We start from the raw sequence: 24,522 nt of genomic DNA on the forward strand, positions 1-24,522 counted from the left end.
CTAAAGTCACATTCATCTTGAACTCACACTACTGAACAGAATTGGCTTTTCACCTGGTTAAGACTGTTAGATCAGAATCCTTAATTTTCCAAACAGAACACTGTCTCCGGCTTGTCTACGTCTGGCATGTAAAGCACATGCACCTCTTTCTAATCCACCACACATTGGCTGTCTGCCCTTGTGGTGCTCATCAAATAATTCAACCAGGAATTGGATTGTGGTCTAGCACTTATCAAAGTCTTGCTTGAGACATCTGGTCTTTGAGAGAGAGTGTGTTTAATGAACAAGCAATGCCATCATGACCTTTAAGTGTCATTGCAATGGTAAAATATACCATCAGAATGGCAGATACCTAATCCATATTATTTCAGACCCTCATAGAAATTACTTTCCTGCATTAACATTTATGTTACATGTTTATCTCACATGGATTGCAGTAATACTACTAATCATAATTTAAAGAGCTTCTCTGTGTCATTTATTGATTGAGTGTTCAGTAAAATCTTAGTGAACAATTACTCTTCACCAGAAAGTAAAAAGATAATTCAGACATGGCCCTTGCCCCTCAGGTTGTTCATACTCTAGCAAATAAGGTAAAAATGTGGAATAGTCACAATATAATAGCATATGATTGGAAGACAGAAGAAGGAGGTATTCATTTTACTCAAGAGTAGTAAAGAAAACTTCAAGGATGGGGAGTTATTTAAGGTGGGTCTCAGAAAATGAGTAGGAGTTGACTAAACAGACAAAGGAATGATGGAGATTTGCTGAGAGGGGAGGTATTCTAGGACCAGGAAGAAGAACAATGGGGAGGTGTGCCAGGAGCATGGCTGCACCAGAGGAAGTGGCTTGAAATAGGGCTGGATTGAGTGGACTGGATTGCCAACAGCTCTGCATTGTATACCTAGGAGTCTGAACTTTATCCTGAAGGTAGAAGGGAGACATAAGGGTCTATGAGCCCTGGAGTAATCAGATTAGATTTGAGTGAAGCACATTGGGTAGTTTGAAGCTATCAAACCAGTTTGTTTTTTGATTTTTTAAATAGAGCAATTGTAGGTTTACAGAGAAGTTGAGCAAAAAGGACAGAGGGTTACCATATTACCCTCCCCAACTCTCCAGTTGCCCCTGTGATTGGTATTTAGCATTAGTGTGGTACATCTGTTACAATTTGATGAACCAATTATTGACTAAAGTCCATAGTTTACATTCAGGTTCAGTTTTGTGGGTTTCAACAGATGCATAATATCACATAGCCACCATTACAGAATCATACAAAATAGTTTCACTGCCCTAAAAGTCCCCTTTGTGACACCTGTTTATTCATCCCCTCTTCCTGAACCCATGGCAATCACTGATCTTTTTTTCGGTTTTTATTTTCCAGAATGTCATATAGTTGGAATCATATAGCTTCCAGCATTTTCAGTGTTTTTTGTTTTGTTTTGTTTTGTGTTTTACTTAGTAATAAGCATTAATATTCCTCCATGCCTTTACATGACTTGATAATTCATTTCTTTTTACCACCAAATAATATCCCATTGTATGGATATACCACAGTCTATTTATCCATTCCTCTAAGGAAGGATATTTTGTTTGCTTCCATGTTTTTGCAATTACGGTTAAAGCTACTATAAACATTCATGTGCAAGTTTTGTGTGAATGTAAGTTTTCAACTTATTTGGATTAATACCCACAATTGCAATTGCTAGATTACTTTTTTTTTAATTTTTAATTTTTTGCAATTCCTGGATTATTTAGGAAGCCCATGTTTAGCCTTGTAATTCACTGCCAAACTGTCTTCCAAATTGGCTATCATTTTGCATTTTCATCAGCAATGAATGATAATTCCTGTTCTTCCACATCCTCCCCAGCATTTCATGTCATCATTGTTTTGGATTTTAGCCATTCTAAAAAGTGTGTAGTTATATCTCGTTGCTCTTTTAATCTTTAGTTTCCTAATGACATATGATGCTGAGCATCCTTTCCTAGCTTTTTTGCCATTTGTATAACTTCTCTGGTGAGATGTCAGATCTTTTTAATTGGATTGTTTGTTTACTTATTGTTGAGTCTTAAGAGTTCGTTGAATATTTTGGATACCAGTTCCATATCAAATATGTGTTCTGCAAAAGTGTTCTTCCAGTCTGACTTGTCTTTTCATTCTCTTACCAGTGTCTTTTACAGAGAATAGGATTATAATCTTTTTCTTTTATTAGGATTTTAATTTTAATGAAGTCCAGCTTTTCAATTTCTTCCTCCGTGGATCATGCTCTTGGTGTTGTATCTAAATCACCTAGATTTTCTCATATTTTTTAAACTTTTTATTGAAGTGTAATATACATACAAAAATATGCCTAGTCATGGAGTTCACTGAATTTTCACAAACTAAATTTGTGAACGAGTGACCAAAATTAACAGATAGGATGTTACCAAATGCTTATCCCTCAGTTTGAAAGGAATGGTAACATAGGACAGTTAATTTATACTTTAAACAATAGATGCACAAAGGAAAATGAATTAAAGTAAGTCTTATTTGAAAGGAATATCACTGATTAGATTTTAAATATCTTCAGGATGGGAATCTTGTCTTATTCTGAATTGAATTAGCAACACCTATTGAGTGCCTGGCATGAAAAATAAGCTATTAATAGTCAATGAATTAATTAATGCAAGCAGTGTGCTCTGTTAGGGTTAAGAAAACAAATCACCATTTCAATGGGCAAGATAATCAAGGAACTAATGATGGAGAAAAAATTGGGAGGTCATTATAAACTAAAAGTTAGATGACATTAGTCAGTCGGAGATAGGTATTTGTTGAGCACATGTCACGTGTACTTCAATAAGCAAATGAAGGGCTCTTGGCAGAAAAGGGGTGATGGTGTGGGGAGATGGGAGGGATGCTTAGGATGCAGAATAGAGCCCAGGCATTTAGTAAGATCCATCGGTGGTTCTTTGCCTGAGTTCGACACTAATCTCACTGTTTTGATAACCAATTTTAAAGGGAATGTGCAAGTAACAGAAAAATGTGGCAAAAATGATCAAAAACTGGTTAGTAAGCCACACAAATATACAACATACCATACATAAGTGTGAAGATAAGAGACTGTACTTATGGGAGAAGTGGGGTGTCTGTTAATAAAAGGCTAAAGCCAACCTAATTACGTCCTCCTGGAAGAAAGCATTTTTATGAAGGGTTATGAGACTAATTGTTTCTTACATTCATAGAAGTCTAAATAATAAGAGAAGGAATTAAATTAAGGCACACAATATTTTGATCCAACACAGGGAAAAACTTCTTGACCATCAGACTGTTAAACTGCTAAAATAGAGAAACTGTACAATTTATACACATACATGCACGCGTGCACACACACATGTATGTTTTTTTGTTTTTGTTTCTGTTTTTGTTTTGAGACCATGAAGAAAGGGGGAGGGAGGACATGATGATCACTTCTGAGCTATTTAAGCACTTCCCTGCCTGTTAACAGAGACCAGGACGAAACAGTCCCTATGGCCCCCAGATATCATTTTTACTTTAAGAAAAGGCAAAATTAATGGAAATGTAAAAATTAAACATTAAGAGTATGAACTTTACAAGTTGAACTGAGGACAAGCTGACATTTAATTAAATAACAAACTCCTTAAAGGCCCTCACAGAAGAGCTTTAAAGGGTGTGTTACATTTGCATAAGCATTGCAATGTGAAACCCTGCAATATACTGCCTTTCAGATTGGTTATCAGTCAATAAAAGTTGGTATAAAACAGTGAAAATGACTTCCCCATTACCCATAACCCTATAAGCCTTTGGCTTTCGCTAGCAGCGGAAGCTTCTCTGCAAATTCCAGAACACCACGTTCACAGGCAAATTCTATCACCCTGATGGCATTTTCTAGTTTTATTTGATCTTGAAAAACATTTCATTATGTTTAATTTAGGGAAATGAGATTTCTTTAATTACTATCAGTAGCAGCTATTAGAAGCTCAATTACATTTGCAAATTCATTTTTAAAAGCTTTATGGTTTTCAGATAAAAATTTCTAGTTCTAACTGTGCCCATTAAAAGTTACTGTTCCTCCCTTTGGTGCCCATGCTTCCAAGAGAGAAGATGCATTTTATAGTGCAAAATAAATAATGCTAGAAGCTGAGGATTAGCCTAAATAGGACTTAGGATTACACATTTGAATAAATTCGGTATTTCATTAAACAAATTGGTTTATCGAATATGTTTATAGATTCTCTTCCGTTGGGGTTTCGTATATGCTAAGCTCTACAGTTTGAGAGGTCAGGATGTCCCAGTGGGATGAGAGGCAGCTTAGTGGCAAGGAACGCAGATGTTTCTCATCCGTGTACCTGCCTAGCCCTGGTTACAGTTCTACAGTAATATATCACCACTAGCATGTCTAGAACAGCATCTCCATGAAGGACTGTAAAGGGGGGGGGCAGTCCACATAACCTCCAAGTTATTGGTCTCTTGAATACTATCAGTGGTTTTAGAAGTGACTCCAATTTTATGTGTTCACGAATTTCTTGTTCCTATAATTACACAGTTATGAGCAATAAGAAAGCTTTCCCCAAGCTGAGTGTTGCCCTTGTTCTCAGTCACAGTAGCGTGAATAGGGTACTGTTTCCCCTTATAGATTATTAAAAGATAAAGAAATGTATGCATTGAAGTCTAGAGAACATCGGCACCCTAATGGGGCCTTGGCCTTCTCGCTCATAGTGAGAAGTATTTCGTCTGCAGCATCTAGAACAGCACCTTGTGCACAGCGGGTATTTAGTGAATGCTTGTGGTTGTGGTTTGTTCAGTTTAGCTCAAGTGGGAAGCAGCCGTTTGCCGTACAACCGGAACAGTGTTTGTCCGTCCACTTGGTGGCAATTTTGAGCTGAGGCACAGAGGTGATACGCTGGAACAAGAAATAGAGAGCATCTTTGAAAAACCCCAAGTTGGGGTCGGTTCATTGAATTGCTTCACTGCGATGCAAAACCATCTCTGTTGGCAGGAAATATCAACCGCTGCTAATAAAAATTGTACATGCCTTTGTTGCTGTTTGTCACGGATAGACACACACAAGGTTCAAATGATTTAAAATCATTGTTCCTTGAGTTCTTTTTTTGCTAATAAACATGAAGGCAAGGAAATGGTGTGACTTATTTAAGGTGTGTGCATGGGAAGGGCTTGTTTTCCTGTTGATTGTATTTAGAAATGTTTGGTGTTATACTTCCCAATCTGCTTTGGCTTTTACTCAGACCACTAAGTACTCATTGATAGAAAAGAGTGTTATATGCTATAGGAATTTGCTATTGGAGGGAGAGTTGCACAGAGTACATGTTCTGTGTGCCGTTGGCCGCCATGCTTCTCATCTACCGTGGGTGCCCACTGCAGCTTGTTTTGGGAGCGCATGGAATGAACAAGTAATTGGAAGGCAGGTGTTCACAAAAGCCAGGAACACGCAGCTTAGAGTGAGTAAAATAAAACTCCCACATAAAATCATGCTTTGCATTTGAGGTCTGCAAGTACAACAGCTACTTTTCAAAAACTGTCCTGAGACTGTTGTCTCACAAAGCACAAAGTCATGGTTGTTTACATTTTGTAACCCCATTTTATCTAGCGACTCCTCCTTAATAACTTTGTCACCAGAGAAGATGTAAAAATGAACATGAGCAGTATGGTTGCAATGATTTGAAACGGTAATAAAGGACAAAGGCATATTAATTGTTATTCTCCGAGAGCTTGCCATCCGATAGCCGTCTAATTTAATAAAGTTTTGTGACAGTGGAATGATTCAGCTCTGAGAGACATAAGAATTACATAAGCACTGGAGTCAGTGTGATCTTTTTTGTAATTCTTGGGGGCAGTAGTTTTTCCTGCTGTCCACTCTCAGGAAAGCTGCAGTATGCTGAGGAGTTGTTTGTCAAGGCCTGGATTTATTTTTGTGAGAAACTATTATTCCCAGAGTGAAAAACATTTAGTTGAGCAGCAATCAATGAGTAACAGACAAAAGGGTGTTTGAAGTTTTGAAGTCTTTAAAATATGAACTAAGTTCCCAATCTGGGGAGTTAAATGATCAGTAAAAGAGGCACAACCCAAGCGCTCTGCAGGAATTTTTTTTTTTTTAAAGATTTTATTTATTTATTTGACAGAGATAGAGACAGCCAGCGAGAGAGGGAACACAAGCAGGGGGAGTGGGAGAGGAAGAAGCAGGCTCATAGCGGAGGAGCCTGGTGTGGGGCTTGATCCCAGAACGCCGGGATCACGCCTTGAGCCAAAGGGCCGAAGGCAGACGCTTAACCGCTGTGCCACCCAGGCGCCCCCTCTGCAGGAATTTTAAATGGCAAACTTAACTCTTTGTCTCCTAAGCCAATTCAGATGTTTTGAAGACTTTGTGGCTATGCAGGAGAGTGCCTTATTTAGCCCATAGGAAATATAAAACTGGTGGTAGAGAGAGGGAGAAATAAGTTTTCTGCTACAACCTGTCATCTCCATACTAAAGGGTCTTACCGTACGCGGAGTTGTTTGATTTTAATGAGTGGCTGGACCTGAAATTTTATTTTGGCATCTGAGAATATATGATAGAAAAGCATTTAAAGATGCCAACTCCTGTCAACATTAAATCTCGTAGACTCTTGAAATAAACAGAAAGAAGATGTTTACCTCTATGACTAATTTATCTGTACATATGTTATGACTCTTACAGAGAACTATTGAATGTTGAGATTAGTTTGGCATGAAGTAGGTTCTTTGTAAATTGTTGAATTAAAGTAACTCGAATCATTGTTTACACTAAACAACACTGGCAGCAAATGGCTGTAGAGTCTATTCTCTCTCGAAGGGAGTGGGGGGAGCATCTATTCCTAATTGAGAATAAGAGAGACAGTGGCCAATGGTTCCGCACCAAAAGGTAAAATGTATTTCTGTGTATAACACAAAACTAGTGCCTTCGTACGGACATATAATCACACAGGGATAGATAAGAGATTTGTTCATACCATACACACACAAGTATCACATGATTTCCAGAACTGCTAAAAAGTCATCCTTTTTGGAAATTCCAAACTTAATTTTTTTGATCGTCAACGGTGGCTACATTTTCATTAAATTTGGGGGAAGGTATATCAAATTATTTTTTTTTCTCAACAATAAGAGAGTTCCCCAACCCCATGGCTTCTGGGAACTTTATGAATTTTGGATAAAAGAAATACCACCTCCTGGAAAATGGAAGGTTAGAATTGATTTGTTTTCATGAGGTGTCAGTAGGTAATCTTGATTAAAGGTCCACAAATTATGTCTGAGCTGCCCCACACCCTACCTGTTTTTATAAATAGTTTTATTGAAATACATCCATGCCCATCTGTTAATGTATTGTCTGTGTCTACAAGGGCAGAACTGAGTAGTTGGAACAGAGACTATATGGGCCATGAAGCCTGAAATATTTACCATCTGGTCCGTTATAGAAAACATTTGCCAACACTTGCTCTAGATAGTCATGCTTTGCCGGCTAATTATTTGGTCTGTGATCATCTTGGTCCTACCACATTATAATATTCTTACTGGCAAAGACAATCTCTCTCTTTTAAAGACCATCTCTTAAATCTTTCTTATACCCCACAATCTCTAACAGGTCCTGGAAAGGGAAAAACTTAATGATAGTTGGTTCACTGGTTGAGGTGAAAGTTTACTAGACCATATTGTGACCTTAGCTTCACAATCTTAAAAAAAACAATTAAAAAAAATTGCTTTGGAAATAGTGCCTCCTGTCTAATTTTGTGAAAATCCAGTGGATATTATGTGAAAAATGCTTAGAACAACTAGTCAGGATTCATCATCAATATCATTCTTATTTGTGATGCTAGGAATATTCCTTTTTTTTTTTTTCCTTTTCATTTACTTTTTTTCCTAGAATTTCTTTTGTACCTTTTCCCAGAATTAGGCAGGTGCTCTTTAAATGTATATATGTGTTTCCTTGTTTTCACATTAGTGGGGATGCTGGCAGTAGCTGTGGTTTGAATTTAATGCTAGTGGCTACAATGTTGTTGACTAGATGAATCCTTTTTACATAAAAAAGTAAAATAAAATAAAGCCACAGACTCTTTGTGTTATAGCAGTGCTTTTATGTATTCAATAATTGCTATAAGTTACATTCAGTATACTGAACCCTTTGTAATTTGTGGACTCTGTGTAATTCTCCTGGTCTAGGAGATGATAGCCGCCGTTGTAGGTATTTAGATGTGATGAATGGCATGCCTGTGTAATGGCACATGTGTTTTTCTTGACCGTGGTAATTAATGGCTATTAAATCTCACTACTTGGAACGATTTGCTTTGTACATGTTGAATCCATTTCTTTGTTCAAAAATTCTGGTATTCCCAGTCTATATAAAAACATACACTTGTAGAGCAATGTACCAATATCCTATACTAGTAAAAATGAAGGAATCACATTTCATAACATTCATGGCCTCCCTCCTAAGAAAACTTAGCTTTTGGTAATGTTACTTCCCGAAGAAGACAACAAAATTTTCTAAGAGGGATTTTAAATATACTAATGTAATAATGATTAAAGTGCTTTATGACCTTGCTGGTTGCTTTTCCATGTTCATGTAGGGGTTTAATTTTGAGCCTATATATAAAGGTTTATATTGCCAAGGAAATTAATTTATAAAGGTAAATACAAGTTTTGCCTATAATTTCTACTGGTTCAGATGGAAAATTCCAACAAGCTCTTGAAAATCTGCTCTTCTCTCAACTACCTGGGAAGGGAGGCTTCACAAAAGAGGTTCCATCTTCTGTGCAGAGTGACAGAGTGTAGACTGGGTTATTCTTTGGTTAGTACCTTTAGGACCTCAGTTGGACTTAATAAGGTAAGTGCCTTTCCAAGTCTAAAGACTTCAATTTCCTTTAAATTGTAAGACCTGCAGGAGGAGAAAGATGTTAACATGTCCGCATGGAACCCTAGCTTCACAGCTTGGTTGTGCTCATTCAAGTCTGGAAAAGCCGTGCAAGTGAGAGAGGGCTAAACATCCAGCCAGGAGTGGCAGCTGGAGAGAAGCCAGAAGATCATAGAAAGGACACCTGAGAACACATTGCTGTTGCTCACTTAAACTGCACACAGAAGACCTATAGCCATGATTTCTAATGTGAGCTTTTTGATACCCAGCCATGTCACAAACATTCTGTTAGTGGTAACTATAATCTACATTGGCCTATTTTTCATGACAATAATTTGTATCATATGGAGACATGTTTTCTGTTTCCTTCTTTTTGTGACCATATCCCACCACTTAGAAACTGAGATTATCTACTGTAATCTTCCCCTCCATTTATGTGATTAACCAAGGGGTCAGTGTGTTTTTAAAAGGGGTACTCGGATTGTCTTTTAAGAATATACATTTTTCCTTTTCTCTAGATTAACTATACTCACTCAACTCATTTATAAGCCTTTAATGATTTCCCCCATAAAAATTATGTTCCTTTTAACCTTACCTCCCAAAATAACACAGACTCTAATTATTCAATATGTAATATTTTCAATTTCTTCTAACTTTGGTAACTGTGTGAAATGAAATACTAAAGCAGTGAACCAAAACTTATGATTAGTTCCACATTGATCTTTTAAATATTATAGTTGACCTTTTAATGGAATGATAGAATGTGAAAGTTTGCATTTACTAACAAGGATAAGGCAGTCTGCTAAAAATCATGTTGTTATAAAATTTCAGGAGTCTAATATAATTTAGTATCATAAAATAATGAAAGCTGGCTATGTAAAAAACAGTCCAGATATTCTCAGGGTTTTGTTTCAAAAAAAAAAAAAATGAAGAAACATTTCCATGGTGAAATGGAATGTAGGAAAGTATTCTAGTGTGTTTTCCAAGTGAATAATAAGTATTTGTGAGAAATTAATATTAATTACTGAGGGGACGTCCCGTCCCGTAAGCCATTCTCGGCAGATTTAAAATGAGAGCTCCAGTAGTACCTTGAACCGTCTGTTGTTGACATTATAATTATTCTCCTATTTTAGAAGAATGAATAATTATCATAGCAAATACTTCAATTTCACATACACATAATTACACCCATTCACTGAAGAAAGACAGGAATATAAGGATTCCAATCAGAGGGAAAAGAAGGATTCTTCATCTGAATAGGTTTTTTCCTCCTACGATTCTGTAAAATCTAGTAGGATGAACAAAAAGAACAGTAAAATGTACTATCCTAAAATAATGGAATTATAAATGCTTTTAAAGGAAGTCACTGCAAATCCTCTAAGAAAAGAAATTTTTGACTTACTAGCTAAGGAGAAAGTGATTAAGCAGATAGGGGATTTGAATATGAAGGTTTGGATTACATTGTGTGGGCTGTTGGAAGAGGGTAAAACATAGGCAATGTAAGGGAAAGAAAATGACAAACAGGGTGAAGTGTGTCCATGGGGCTTCTAAGCCAAAGAAAACCTTATCATATAATCTTGGGAGCAATCAAAGACTGAAAGTTGTCACTGATAGAAATTTTGCAAACCTAGAGCTGGCTAAGGGAAAGGAGTAGTGTGAGGTCAAGAGAATTCAGTTTAACTCAACGAGAGTATATTGAACACTTCTGGAATGGTCACTGATATGCTAATATTCTATGAAGTTTCATTACCAAGTGCAAGGCCCAATGCCTGCCTAAGGTAAAGCATGCTCTTTGAAGAGATAGGTGATAATGATTATATATGAAATGCTTAGTAAAATATTTGATATCATATAATCTGAAAAAAAAAAAAGCTAAGTTGAATATTAGGAGCACCAATGTATGGGATAAATTAGGTAGGCAGAGAAGAGACAACAGGGTGGAGAAGGCAGAACAAGTGTTAACCTTTATAATAAATATAGCTGAAGTTCAAGATTGGAGTTTGGAAGAAAGATCTTGGAATCCTCCATAATAAGGAGCAAGACGAGAAATACAGTGACTTGGATTTTGAAATGGAAACGACATCTGCTAGAGATATCATTCATTTATTTTTGTACTGGGCACTGTGGGGCAGATATTTCTTTTTTTTTTTTTTAAAGATTTTATTTATTTATTCGACAGAGATAGAGACAGCCAGTGAGAGAGGGAACACAAGCAGGGGGAGTGGGAGAGGAAGAAGCAGGCTCATAGTGGAGGAGCCTGATGTGGGGCTCGATCCCGTAACGCCGGGATCACGCCCTGAGCCGAAGGCAGACGCTTAACCGCTGTGCCACCCAGGCGCCCCTGGGGCAGATATTTCTATCAGAGTGGGAGGTGAATTGGGGAATAAGTAAATCAAGGGCCATTCTGAAGACCAAAGATTGGTTCAGGGCAGAGAACTGGAAGTAAAAAATTCTCAAAGAACTGAAATCCTCCCCCCTTCCTTACATAAAATATCCTGTATCCACAGAACAGAAAAGAATACTTAGGATTTCAATCAAGTAGGATGGCACTTAATAAAACTGACTTCTGAGAATTCCTAAAGGGATAGAATAATTAATAGCTACTGTTAATTGTGATCAATTAACATGACAACAGAGAAAGATTTGTGACCAGGGGAAAAGAAGGAGCCATTGACTTCTTATAAAAGGACCCAGTGGTAGGGTAAATGAAGCTGTTTTCTAAGTAAAGTTGAGAATTGAACCTCTTGACCAAACAAAACTCAAGGAAATGATTGGGGTAAGGGAAAGAATGTGTCTGAATTGGGCAGTTGACCATGGATAACAAGCTTACTACTCATTTGGTTTATTACTCAATGTCTTGCTCTCCTTGGTCAGTCCCCGTAATGATCAGATACAGGCTAGGGATAAAATGGCTTTCTGAGAAGCTTGTTGAAGTCAGAAAGGCAGTGAGCCAGAAAACCCTGTGGAAAGGCTCTTTCCAACTCAAGGAACCATTGCTAATGAATGACAGTAATAAAAAAGGAGCAGTTTCTACTTGTCCCTGTTACGGTTGTCCTTCACTTCTGGAGTCTACCCTGAGGAAGAATTATCTTGCTCAAACATCATTTAGATTCTGTCATTCTCCTCAAGATCTACTGAGACCTGTAATTGTTTGGGAATCAGATTAAATCCAGTTACTCTGGGGTCTGCGTTTTACCACCTCTCTTCCCAATCCTGTGATGCCCAGTGTTCTCTTTTTAACATTTCTTTGCCTGTTTTACGCTAGCCAAAGAAACCATGCCCTTAGCCTCTGAAATCTACAGCTTCACCCACCTAACTCTCCATCCAGGGATGGCAGTCTCCTTCATCATTATCAAATGAAATCTATACTATAACCAATCTGCAACATATGTATACCCTCCCCAGCTTAGAGACATGGTTCATCTCCTGCTCATCATATCATTAGTAATTTGTACCATAATTTGTAATTATGTTTTTCTTGCTATAGTAGGGGAGGAAAAAATTCTCCTCTACCCTCTTTGGGTCTCTGGCTGGGCCTAAGAATTAAACTGATACGAGACAGATTATAAGAGAAACACATACTTTTTTTTTTTTTTTTAACATGGACATGGAGGCCTTCGTAAGAGAATGAAGACTCAGAGAAGTGACCACAGCAGGAGGCTTTTGCATCTTCTAGACAAAGAAGCAATTTGTGCAGAATTGACAAGATGGAGGGGTTGATGTTGGGGTAGGGGTAGTGAGTGGTGAAGAAGTAATTAGGGTTAGTTTCCTAAGGTTTGTTTGTATAGATTTCTTGGTCCCCAATTCCCCATCTCTGGTGATAAGAACTCCTTCCTTCCTCTTTCGTATAGGAAGGGCACCTCTCACATGAGGATTTAATGACCTGTTGAGGGAAAAGGGGAAGTCAGAGTGACATTCCTGCTTCTGACATTCTCTCTAACTCCTTCAGCTTAAGATATTCAATATGGGGGGTGCCTGGGTGGCACAGCGGTTAAGCGTCTGCCTTCGGCTCAGGGCGTGATCCTGGCGTTCTGGGATCGAGCCCCACATCAGGCTCCTCCGCTATGAGCCTGCTTCTTCCTCTCCCACTCCCCCTGCTTGTGTTCCCTCTCTCGCTGGCTGTCTCTATCTCTGTCGAATAAATAAATAAAATCTTAAAAAAAAAAAAAAAAGATATTCAATATGGCAGGGTGCCGTATTTTGGAGTAAGGTGTCCTAAACCCCATCACTGTGCTTATGGCTAATTTCATGGGTATATAAAATGTGAAAGTTGAAAGGGACCATAGCATTTTAAAAGGAGGTCCAAAGAGGATAATTGTACTTCTCACAGTTACATAGCCAGTTAATAAAAGAACCAAAAAGATAATAACCCAGACTACCAGCCTTGTGCTTACTCTATCACAGGAATCATCATGGTGAAAATCAAGACACTTAAAGTGATAAAAAACATGGGAAATGAATCAATGTATAACTTTCTGTCCAATTTTTTTTCAGCTGTATGATAATAAAATCAAAACTGCATTACTTTATATTGTGAATGCAGTATTACTCTATTATTCTTCACTTGTAGCTCTAGTTGAGAAATAATAAAGATCATTGACTACAAGCAAAGGACAACTTCATTTTCTCTCTTTGTATACAGGATACCATAATTTCTTACAATTTGTTCCAACATGCCTTTATAATCCATACCAATCTTGATGTGCCAAGCCTTCATTTTATCATGCTTTTCTACACAACCCACCCTGAAAATACTCCTCCCATAAAGTTCACATCTGTATCCTTTGCTAAGTAATGAACATATGCATATACATAATTTTTGCCTAAGAAAATGTAATCTTATGGAGTGATTCACCTGTGGTACTTCTCTTTTAGAACTCCCGTGTAGCACTGAGGACATTTTTAAGATCCTCCTAAGTGCCCATCTGTCTTCTTTACCCTTGAAATTTCTTCCCCTTCTCCCCCCACCCTCTTTTTTATTTCTCTCACTCACCATTTTCTCCCTCCTCTCACTTTTTTTTTTAAACCAAGCTTTCTATCTTTTTTTGTTAGAATAAAAGCTTTGTCTCTCTTAGGAGATGTTATCAGCACTGCGGATGTATATTGGGCTGCTTCTATCCCAGCGTCTCAAAATCTGATTCTGATTCTTCTGTTACAGCCAACAGTGTGGGCTCTAAAAAAAAATCAATTCTTAGGTTCCTTATCTGTTTTTCTGCTTCTGGGATAACTGAATCTTTCATAACTAATGGGGATATTGAATTCAGGGAGCCTTACGGGGAAAATATATTGCAATTTGTGTAAAAAGCAAAAATGAGACTACAGTTAGATGTGATAACTATAGCTTAATTTCGATCCCATTTTACACTGGTTTGACATCAATTGGTTAATATAGTTTTTCCATTAAAAACTAGTTTGCATGAAAACATAACAGTTTAATTTTGTTGCTGATGTGTGTTTGGTTTATGGACCTCTGAAGAAAAAAAAATCACTTGCCAATTTTAGATTCTCAATAGGTAGCAAGAGAGTTAGAATGGTTATTCTGGGTCTCTGAATAATCTTAAAATGTTTCAGTATATATTAGATGTTGATTGGTGAACACATGGCAGTATCTGTAGCTGTCTGGACACCAACTAATAAGCAAATCTAAGCAGATCTTCAAGTTCTGAATTGACTATTGAGTCTTAATACCATGCTTTATGTTTGTATCACTAAATCAAATGTACTTATCTTTTCTAATAGTCTAATTTAAAAACCTCCATGGTGGCTTGTTTGCCAGATTCCACATTTCTTGAATGAGTTCATATATTTTTTTCATCAATACCCAGGAATATCATTAAGTCCCCATGACCTTCTTTAATGGCCTCTGTTCATTTCTGACTAACTTTTAGATCCTTTTATTATCTAAGAGTATTAGTATTTTTTCACAGGGTTCTTGGCTCGTAAAATATTTAAGAAGAGCATTATAACTTGGACACATTTGGGGAAATCTTTTGAAATGGACATGTAGAGTGAACACCTTACTGTATATTATTGTGTCTCTCTTTTACATCAAGTCGGTGTAGAATACCTCTGGATGAGTTGATGCCCCCTGTCACTTGCTAAGCAGGACTTACACAGATGCTTAGAGCATATGTGGGAGGCACCTCTCTTGTTAGAGCAGATGTTTCACTTGACACATGACCATGCATAGTGGCACTAGAACTTTCACAGCAAGTAAACAAAATTCTTCTTTCTTTTCCAAATTCTTTGAATTTTATGTAACTGACTTTGCCAGTGGTATACTGATGTAGCTAGACTCACCAAACATAATTAGACCTAGGATAGAAATATTTATTGACTTTCTGTATTTGAAATTCAGTGTTAATATCTTAGTATTAACCCCTGGAGTTTTGGCACCCTACAGATCAAGCCATCTGTTTAAAATCAGACGAGAGGGTAAGATTTAAAAAATAATGTTTTTTAGGGGTGTCTAATACAGTGTTATCTGCATTCTAGATGATATCTGTGATTAATCTTTCAGCTCTTACATTAAAATGTATTAAAGTTTGATCTACCCAAATGCACATTTTTGAGATTTTTAAAAGAAATCTGTAACTATAATGTTTATTTAATATGTAATGATTATTAAAATCTAAATTTCTTGTAGAATTTATCAAAAGTAACTGAACTACATTAGATGATATAAGTTATATAATTCCAGTTATCCATGTCTTATTTTTATTTGGTACTTTCAAGTCTTTGTAGTGCTTTACCATACATTATTTTGCTCATTCCTCACAGTGATCCTGTAAAATTGGCTTGGGCAGTTTTACTCTCCCTGATATACAGAGGAAACTAGCTTAAAACAGTTAAGCTTTAAGTGGCTTGTCCAAAACCACTTGAGTAGCAGATGAAATCTAAACCAGAAGCTGGTAGCATTCACCATTCTCTATTTAAATATTTTCCCATTCTGTTATTTAGACTCTTAATTCATTTCTTTCTCTGGTCAATGATCTTTGCAAAATCTTTACCAGATCTTATCACTCCCTTGATTAAACCTTCGCAATGAGTTGCTGTTTTACTCAGGATGCAATTGTACATCCTTAATATGACCCTCATGCTCCCCCATGGCCTGTGTCTTTCTCTTTCTACCTGTATCATATGCCGCTCCCGTCCCCTTGTTCACCAGGCTCCAGGCACACTGGGCTGCTCTTCTTTCTTCCTGTGACTCAAGAACTTCCCATTTGCTAATCACTCCACCTAGAGTGCTGGTCCCTTCTCTTCACCTGGTGACTCCCAGTCATCACAGAGGTCTCATTTTGAACGTTAATTCCTCAGAGAAGCCTTCCCTTAAACGACCAAACAAAATTAGTTCCTCTTGCTATTATCTTTCAGCAAATCCTTCATTATCCATCAGTTTATACTGATACATTTATCTGTATGATAATTCATTTGGCACCTTCCCTCTTCACTGTGTGTAAGTTGGCTACTGTCAGGAACCATGTCTATTTGACTCCTTGCTGGTCTCCTGCTCTGGTCCAGTGTCTGGCACATAGTAGCTGCTCAGTAAGCATTTGTGGTCTGAGTGGAATGAATAAATCCACGTGGTATATACATAGCTCTTTTTCCAAGCTCTTTTTTATATTTATTGGAATATATAGGTTTTTCTCCATTTTCTGAGAACATGCAGATAAAAATGGCTTTTGGATACTTGAAACAATCTAAGTAAGTCTTAGGAAATTATCAGGAGAGAAGTTTAAGAAAACTAAATGGATTACCTAGGGAAATTGTGGAGTTTTCATCCCCAGAGGTTTAATCAGAGGATAGTAATGAACTTTGAGGAAGTTTAAGGTCTGTGTTAAGGCCCTGTCATAGAGACAAGATCATTTGGTAGAACAGCGACTTGGACATAATACACCTTTCTTTTTTTTGTTTGTGTGTTTGATTATTTTGTCAAAGGCCCAACTCTTTGCTTGTGCGCAAATAGGAAAAGGACCTGGAAACTTGACTCTTAATTCAGATTTCTTTTTTTCCACTGACATGTACAGTCAGCACCGCTATAATGCAACCACTGCATCTGAAAAATCATTGCACAGGGCTTGTGGGAAAAATGGAAGTAGGGGCACAAGACTCAGAAACTTGATCAGTGACACATTTAAAAAAAAAACCCAGGAACCTAATAAAAATGACAGCTAAGTTTTACTTGTGTTAAATGGTTAAGAAATAAATAATACAATAAATATGGCACTTCACCTTGAAAAAGACAGGCAGTTTGCTTGTGGAAGGGGTCAGTGGAAGGGCTGCACCTTGTGAGTTATTGTCAAGTGACGAAAGGAAAGCTGCCTGAAATCAGAGGGCAAGTTGTGCCACCAGATGTGGGTGGGGTAGCTCTTAACAGGCACAGTAACTGAGGGCACTGGCCCATCAATCTTAAATGGGTGTGATTTGTGTATTTTTACCTTAGTTTCAGTGGGGTGCAGTTTTCTGTGTTCACTTCGTGTTTCTCGTGACTGAAATCAGGCATAAGAAAGTGTGAGATTTGGGTCACACTCAAATTGGCCCCAAACACAGCCATTGCCTTAAAACAAATTATGCTCTTAAAATAAGTGTTAGGAGGCAGTCCACATGGTGATGCAGGAAGATCCTAAGCTCATCTCCTCCAACAGACACACTAAATCTACAACTGCATATGGGAAACTTCTCTCTGTACACTCGCTGCACACCTCCTTGTCATCAGATGAGAAAGGACTGCATTTAGAGGTTCGGAGAAGCTGAGATGTGGTCTCACCACAAACCCCTCCCCCAGCTCAGGAGGGAACTCAAAAATCTGAAGCTTCTCCTTGAGAAGTGAAGGGTTTGTAGATTATATCAGTCACTCTAACTCTTAAGACCAATATTTGAGAGACGAGCCACCAGGGCTTGTATCCATGAGGCCTAAAGGGCTATCGTGAACTGAGAAACAGCTCTTAAAATGTTTAAGTGCAGACTTGCTCGCCCCAGGGCCCAGCTCAGAAATAGCAGTTTGGAAGGCACCCAAACTATATGTGAAGAAGATTGATTTGCTAATCTTCAAGCATCCATTGGAGGGGCAGGTGCCTTTTGGCATTCTCTCCAGGGCATGGAGGCACTGGCAGATGCCATCCATCCTGTGCTCTCCCTCTGCCTCATTAAAGCCTGGGCTACCATCTTTTTATTTTCTATTTTTTCTTTTGGGAGGTGCCATCTTCATGCCCCCTCTGCCAGTCTCCAGTGGCATTATATCCCAGAGGGGAGCTTTTATGTATATCTGGTGCCCTGGTTTGTTTACATCTGATACCCCAGTTTTTGTGGCTGCCACCAGGGGACCCACTGAGCTCATGGATCTCGAGGCTAAAGTGGCTTGTGTTCCTGGATATGGTGGGAAACTATTGGAAAGATAGTCCTTGACAAACTGCCAACCCTAGGGCAGTATACAGATAGCGGGCTGAAAACACCACCTCACTCTGTGAGTAGGTGTATTTGCGTGTCCAAGAGCTTTGGTCTAAGGGACAGGTTCCTGGTCTGCCACACTCATAGAGGCCTATTGAAGTGCTCTCAGAGGGCATGTGGGTGGCTCAGTTGGTTAAGCATCTGCCTTTGTCTTGGGTCATGATCTCACGTCCTGGGATCGAGTTCCATGTCAGACTCCCTGCTCAATGAGGAGCCTGCTTCTCCCTCTCCCTCTGCCCTTCCCCCCGGCTTGTGTGCTCTCTGTCTCTCTCTCTCTATCATGCTTTCTCTCAAATAAATAAAATCTTTAAAAGAATTGGAATGCTCTCAGGGCTTAAGTCCCCAGTCTAGGTGATGTGCCCAAGGGAGGGGGATGCTTTGAGTTAGAAGAGAATAAAACTGGGCCAGAATACTAGGAAATGTTAACTGGTGAAGACTGGAAACAAGAAGAGGAACCAGGCAATGAAGCTGGAAAAGGGCCAAAAATAATTCATGGTCTTGCATCAAAAAGAATAAAATACTAGTAATAAATTTAACCAAGGAGGTAGAAGACCTGGATCTCAAAACTGTAAGACATTAATGAAAGAAACTGAAGAAGACATAAATAAATGGAAAGATATCCCATGCTTATGGATTGGAAGAATTAATACTGTTAAAACGTCCATACTACCCAAAGCAATATACAGATTCAGTGCAATCCTTATCAAAATTCCATTGACATTTTTCACAGAAATAGAAAAAAAAATCCTAAAATGTGTATGGAATCACAAAAGATCTCTAAAAGCCAAAACAATCTTGAGAAAGAACAAAGATGGAGGCATCATGCTCCCTGATTTCACACTCTATTACAAAGCTATCATAATCAAAACAGTACTTTATTGGCATAAAAAACAAACACAAAAATCAATGGAACAGAATAGAAAGCCCAGAAATAAACCCACCATTAATATAGTCAATTAATTTATGACAAAGGAGGCCAGAATACATGATATGGAAAAGACAGTCTCTTCAATAAATGGTGTTGGGAACACTGTACAACCACATGCAAAAGACTGAAACTAGACTACTATCTTACACCATACACAAAAATTAACTCAAATTGGTTTAAAAACTTGAATGTAAGACCTGAAACCATAAAACCCCTGAAAGGAAAACTGGGCAGTAAGATACTTGACATTGGTCTTGGTGATGATTTTTTGGATCTGACTCCAAAAACAAAAGTAAACAAGTGAGATCAAACTGAAATCAGCTTCTGCATAGCAAAGGAAATCATCAATGAAATGAAAAGGCCATGCATTGAATGTGAGAACAATTTACAAATCATATATCCCATCAGAAGTTAATATCCAAAATATATACAGAACTATAATACAATAGCCAAAAACAAAAAACAAAGCAATCTGATTTAAAAATTGGCAGATCTGAATAGACATTTTTCCAAAGGAGACTTTCAGGTGGCCAACAGATACATGAAAAAACGTTCAATATGACCAATCATCAGAGAAATGGAAATCAGAACCACAAAGAGGTATCACGGCATACCTGTTAGAATGGCTTTTATTAGAAAGAAGGAAGAGAGGAGAGAGAGAGAGAGAGAGAGGAAGGAAGGAAGGAAGAAAGAAAGGAAAGGGAAAGAAAGAAAGAAAAAAAGAAAGAAAGAAAGAAAGAAAGAAAGAAAGAAAGAAAGAAAGAAAGAAAGAAAGAAGGAAAGAAAGAAAGAGGAAGGAGGGAGGGAGGGAGGACAGACGGACAGACAAGTGTTGGTGAGGATATCAAGAAAAGGGAACCCTTGTGCACAGTTGGTAGGGATGTGAATTGGTGCAGCCACTATAGAAAACTGTATGGAAGGTCCTGAAAAAATTAAAAATAAAAGTATCATATGATCCACTTCTGGATATTTATCTGAAGAAAAGGAAAACATTAATTCAAATAATATATAGGTACCCCCATGTTTATTGCAGCATTATTTACAATAGCCAAGATATGGAAACAACCTAAGTGTCCAGGATGGGTGGATGGATAGATGAAGAAGTTGTGGTAGGTACACACACACACACACACACACACACACACTCATACACATTGGAATACTACTCAGCCGCATAAAAAAATGGATTCTTGCCATTTGCAACAACATGGGTAGTCTGTGAGGGCACTAAGCTAAGTAAGATAAGTCAGGCACAGAAAGACAAATGCCATATGCTCTCACTTATATATGGAATGTAAAAACAAAACAAACAACAGCAACAACAAAAAACAAACAGAGTCTCAGAGAACAGATTGGTGGTTGTCAGAGATGGAGGAGCAGTGGGTGGTGGGCAAAAGGGGTGAAAGAGGTCAAAAAGTACATACTTACAGTCATAAAATAAGTCATGAGAGTATGATGTACAGCACGGTGACCATAGTTAACAACATCCTATTACATATTTGAAAGTTGCTAAGTGAGTAAATCTTAGATGGTCTCATCACAAGAGAATAAAAAAAAAAAACTTGTGATTATGTATTATGATAGATGATAACTAGATGATAACTTGTGATTATATTTGTATTTGTGTATACAAATATTGAATCATTATGTTGTACACCTGAAGCTAATATGTTATATGTCAAATATAAAAATAAAGGACAAAAAGATTACAAAATAAATGTTAGAGCAGAACTGACTATTGTAAGAAGAAAAAAAGATGGGAGTGGGAGGTGGGACTGGGGTCAGAAAAACTTGGCTCTGGTCCCAGGGCTGTCATTTCTAACAGTGAAACCCCGAGCAAGTGCCTTCCCTCTCTTTACACCATTTACTTTATCTTTAAATGAAGTTGTTAACAACCAGCTTTGCCAAGTTGTCCTGAGAGCTAGATGAAGCAATGAAGGTGGAAACATTCCGTCAACCGTGAAGTGCTCTCCAACTCGAGATTTTTCACGTAGAACTTATTTCAGAGGTAGAGATATCAACTAAAGAAGAACAAAGGGTTGGAAGTTCACCCACTCAGAGCCAGCTTTTGTTGAGAGAACTATGCAAACCCTCTTTTTGAATGAGAGGAAAGCCCATGACCCTAAAAGGAAGGGTGGTGAAGTGTCCCGTGAACACATGTCTCACATCATGTAGACTCAGCCCAGGAGCCAGTGTTTGTGTTCCTGGTATAGTAGTTTGTGTATGATGGTAGGAGAAGCCAATGAGGAGAAGGGGAAAAGGTGAACTTGCTAAATGAAACTGGGAGAAATACAAATGTGGTCCCGAGTGAATTTAGAAAAACACTCTCAGAGCTTTCTTAAGATGGCTTCTTAAAGCCAACCCAGCCCAGGGATTCAATAGAAAGAGATGTCACAGAAATTTGGCCTCATCAGGTCTGCAGCCCAGATTTCTGTGACATTGTTTTTTACTTACTGCTCTTCAGTTCCCAGCAGCACTGTATAAATAGCACTCAACTCTTCCGCATCCCTCGCTCCCTTTCACTCTCTGTGCTGTAAAGATATAGAGAAAACCTGTGGGGAAAAAATCAAAATTACTTTGGGGACAAATTAGTTTATATCTAGGATACAGCTATTACAAAAAAAAAAAAATCTGGCCAATCCATTGATATTATTTTGTTACTTTTATCCATGTTTTATAATTTGAGTAAAAAAAAATTTTTCCCTAGGTTTGGAAAGTAGATATGGCTGATTGTTAAGCTTCGATGGTTTAATTGAAATGCACATCATTTAAAGGGAATATATTTTAGTAAACAACTTTTGCCTCATTAGTCTTTGAATCCCCTGGAACTTTCTCTGTGTTGTAAGGGTGTCATTTCCTTTGTATTTGAAAAGGCATTAACAAATTGAACAGAAAAGTTTATTCATATGGAAAATGTGCTCCCTTATTAGATTTTGGGGAATTCTTCAATATGACAATGAATCTATGTGACATTCTTCACTTGTGAAGGAAAATGGATGCTATCTTCTCTGCAAAACTTCACCTTTTTCATACACTGTGGTTTTTAACTATTTAATGTACACCATTTGTTTTTCTGGTTTTGGGAGTCAAAGCACAGTCTTCCAAATTCTGTAATAAAAGTGACTTGACCATGTTCCTTCGAGTCCAATGAGTTTATACACAGATGAGTGTTAATTACATGTAATAACAGAGTAGATTTTATTTTTATCTTTTTATTGTTTTAAAACATATGTAATAAAATATAAATAATGAAATAATTAAAATGAAATAAATAATAAAATATATGTCATATAAAATTTGCCATTCTATTTCTACAAAAATTTGACTTTGGTTAGCATGTTTTTCCTTCAAAACCACATTTTTCTTCTTTTCTAAAGCTACTGGAACATGACAGAATAAAGATTTGATTTTGATTTTACTTTTTCTGAATCTGATAGAAGTAACTGATTGTATGGGGGTGAAAAATGGACCATGAAAGAGTTTGGGACAGAAGGTACAGGCCTGACTTAGCTAACGGCCAGCTCCAGAATCAATAAGCAACTATATTTCCAGTATGCTAAATACAAAAAATACATATACACATTAGACATAGTCCTAATATCAAACAGATGTTTATGTAGGTGGAGAATCATAATAAATGCACATGAAAAATAATAACAGAAGAGCGTATAGGATGGTAAAGAGCATAGGTGCTGTGGAAATCAAGGAAGGGAGAGAACAATGAAGTGATGTGGGGAATTTCTAGAGAGATGGCTCAAAGCCAAGCCTGCAGTGTCCCTAGGCTTTAAATAGACCTCAGAGGGCTTGTTAAGCAGGAGGAAGAGCATGAGCAAGGGTGCATAGGCACGGGAATATAGAAGTATTTTTAGAGGATCTTGATTTACTTCCAAATTATGGTCTACTGTTTCCTTCATGATCCTCAGGAGAACCTTTCCCCCATAAGTTAGAGGTGGAGAAAATCCATCTCTCCTATCACTTCCAGTGAATATGCCGCATGCAGTGGATAGCATTTCATCCTGGGTAATCCATGGTTCAGAGTCATCATGCAGTCTGCAGTCTCTGCTTCCCTTCTTCTGTGTAAGAATGTGGGTCCCTCCTAGTCAGGCATTGAGTAGTTCTTTGGTTTTCATCACAGAATATCTATTCTGAATGCAAAGTGCTCACATTAGTAACAACCATAACCATAATAGCATGACATGCTAAAAAAAAAAAAAATAGCAGCAGCAACAAAACAAAAACCAAAACAAATAGACATTAGCATGGGTGAGTCAGTAATGTCAGGAGGATTCGAGTTGCATGTTTCTGACTGGTTCCAGGAATGAGTTTTGGTGAACGATCTATTCTGGGTCATCCAGTCCTTTGAAACACTGATTCCTATTTGTGAATGAGCTAGTTTTCTGGGATAATAAAGAAAGTGGGTGGTTTAGCCTATTTTTTATTTGTGAAAACCTAACTGGACAAATAAAAACAAAATATTTAACCTTATTCTCATCAGCTCCATGGCCTAATTAAGTTGAAATTACAGGTCCTTGTACAAAAATCACTTATGTTCTTTTAAAAGCGTAGACTAGAGATTGAAGAGATGAAATAATTCTGAGCAGGCACTAATGATCTTACTCATCATTACTCGAATTATAATACATTTGGTAGTTTTACTGGGTCATAGATCTTCATATCTGCACAAGAAGCCACCTGGTCTAGTGAAAATTATGCAAGCATTAGAGACATATCAGCCAGGATTGAAAACTGTTACCTTCTGGGTTTTATGACAAATTACTTAGATGCCTCTGATCCTTAGTTTTCTTGTCTGTAATAAGAGGTTAATAATAGAACCTACTTCGTGGGGTGGTAATGAGGATGAAATTAATTTATATATAAAGTCCACATTAGCACTTAGTAACTGACAGCTATTACTAATTATTTTTTTTCTCATAGTAATTGAGAAACACCTCCTTAAAAGTCATTCCCTTTGTGCCTTTTATAGCATGAGAAGCTGATGCATGAATTGGAAGAGGAGAGACACTTACGTCTTCAGAGTGAGAAGCGATTGCAGGAGGTGACACTGGAGTCTGAGCGCAACCGAATTCAGATGCGAGGCCTCCAACAGCAGTTCTCCAGGTATGTTCTGAACTGAGCTTCTTGCTTCAGGAGGGGCATCTCTTCCTGCACCAATAGCTTCTGTGCCTGAATTTCCATGGTGAAAGCTTCTGTTGAATTTGGGGAGCTAATTTACCTACAGCTTAGACCTTCTCCTCTGGCCACGCCATC

The 24,522-nt window shown here is 37.7% G+C and overlaps 1 protein-coding gene across 1 annotated transcript in view; it reads left to right on the forward strand.

The window, feature by feature from the left end:
- Nucleotides 1-24,522, forward strand: part of NCKAP5 (NCK associated protein 5) — a 759,472-nt gene that overhangs the window by 351,435 nt on the left and 383,515 nt on the right. Inside the window, exon 4 of the mRNA XM_040636836.1 lies at nucleotides 24,239-24,372. Within this exon, the coding sequence (XP_040492770.1) occupies nucleotides 24,239-24,372 (134 nt within the window). The remainder of the gene's footprint in view (nucleotides 1-24,238; nucleotides 24,373-24,522) is intronic.

Source organism: Ursus maritimus, unplaced genomic scaffold (genome assembly GCF_017311325.1).
Source record: "Ursus maritimus isolate PB19 unplaced genomic scaffold, ASM1731132v1 scaffold_1, whole genome shotgun sequence".
NCBI classification, from domain to species: domain Eukaryota; kingdom Metazoa; phylum Chordata; class Mammalia; order Carnivora; family Ursidae; genus Ursus; species Ursus maritimus.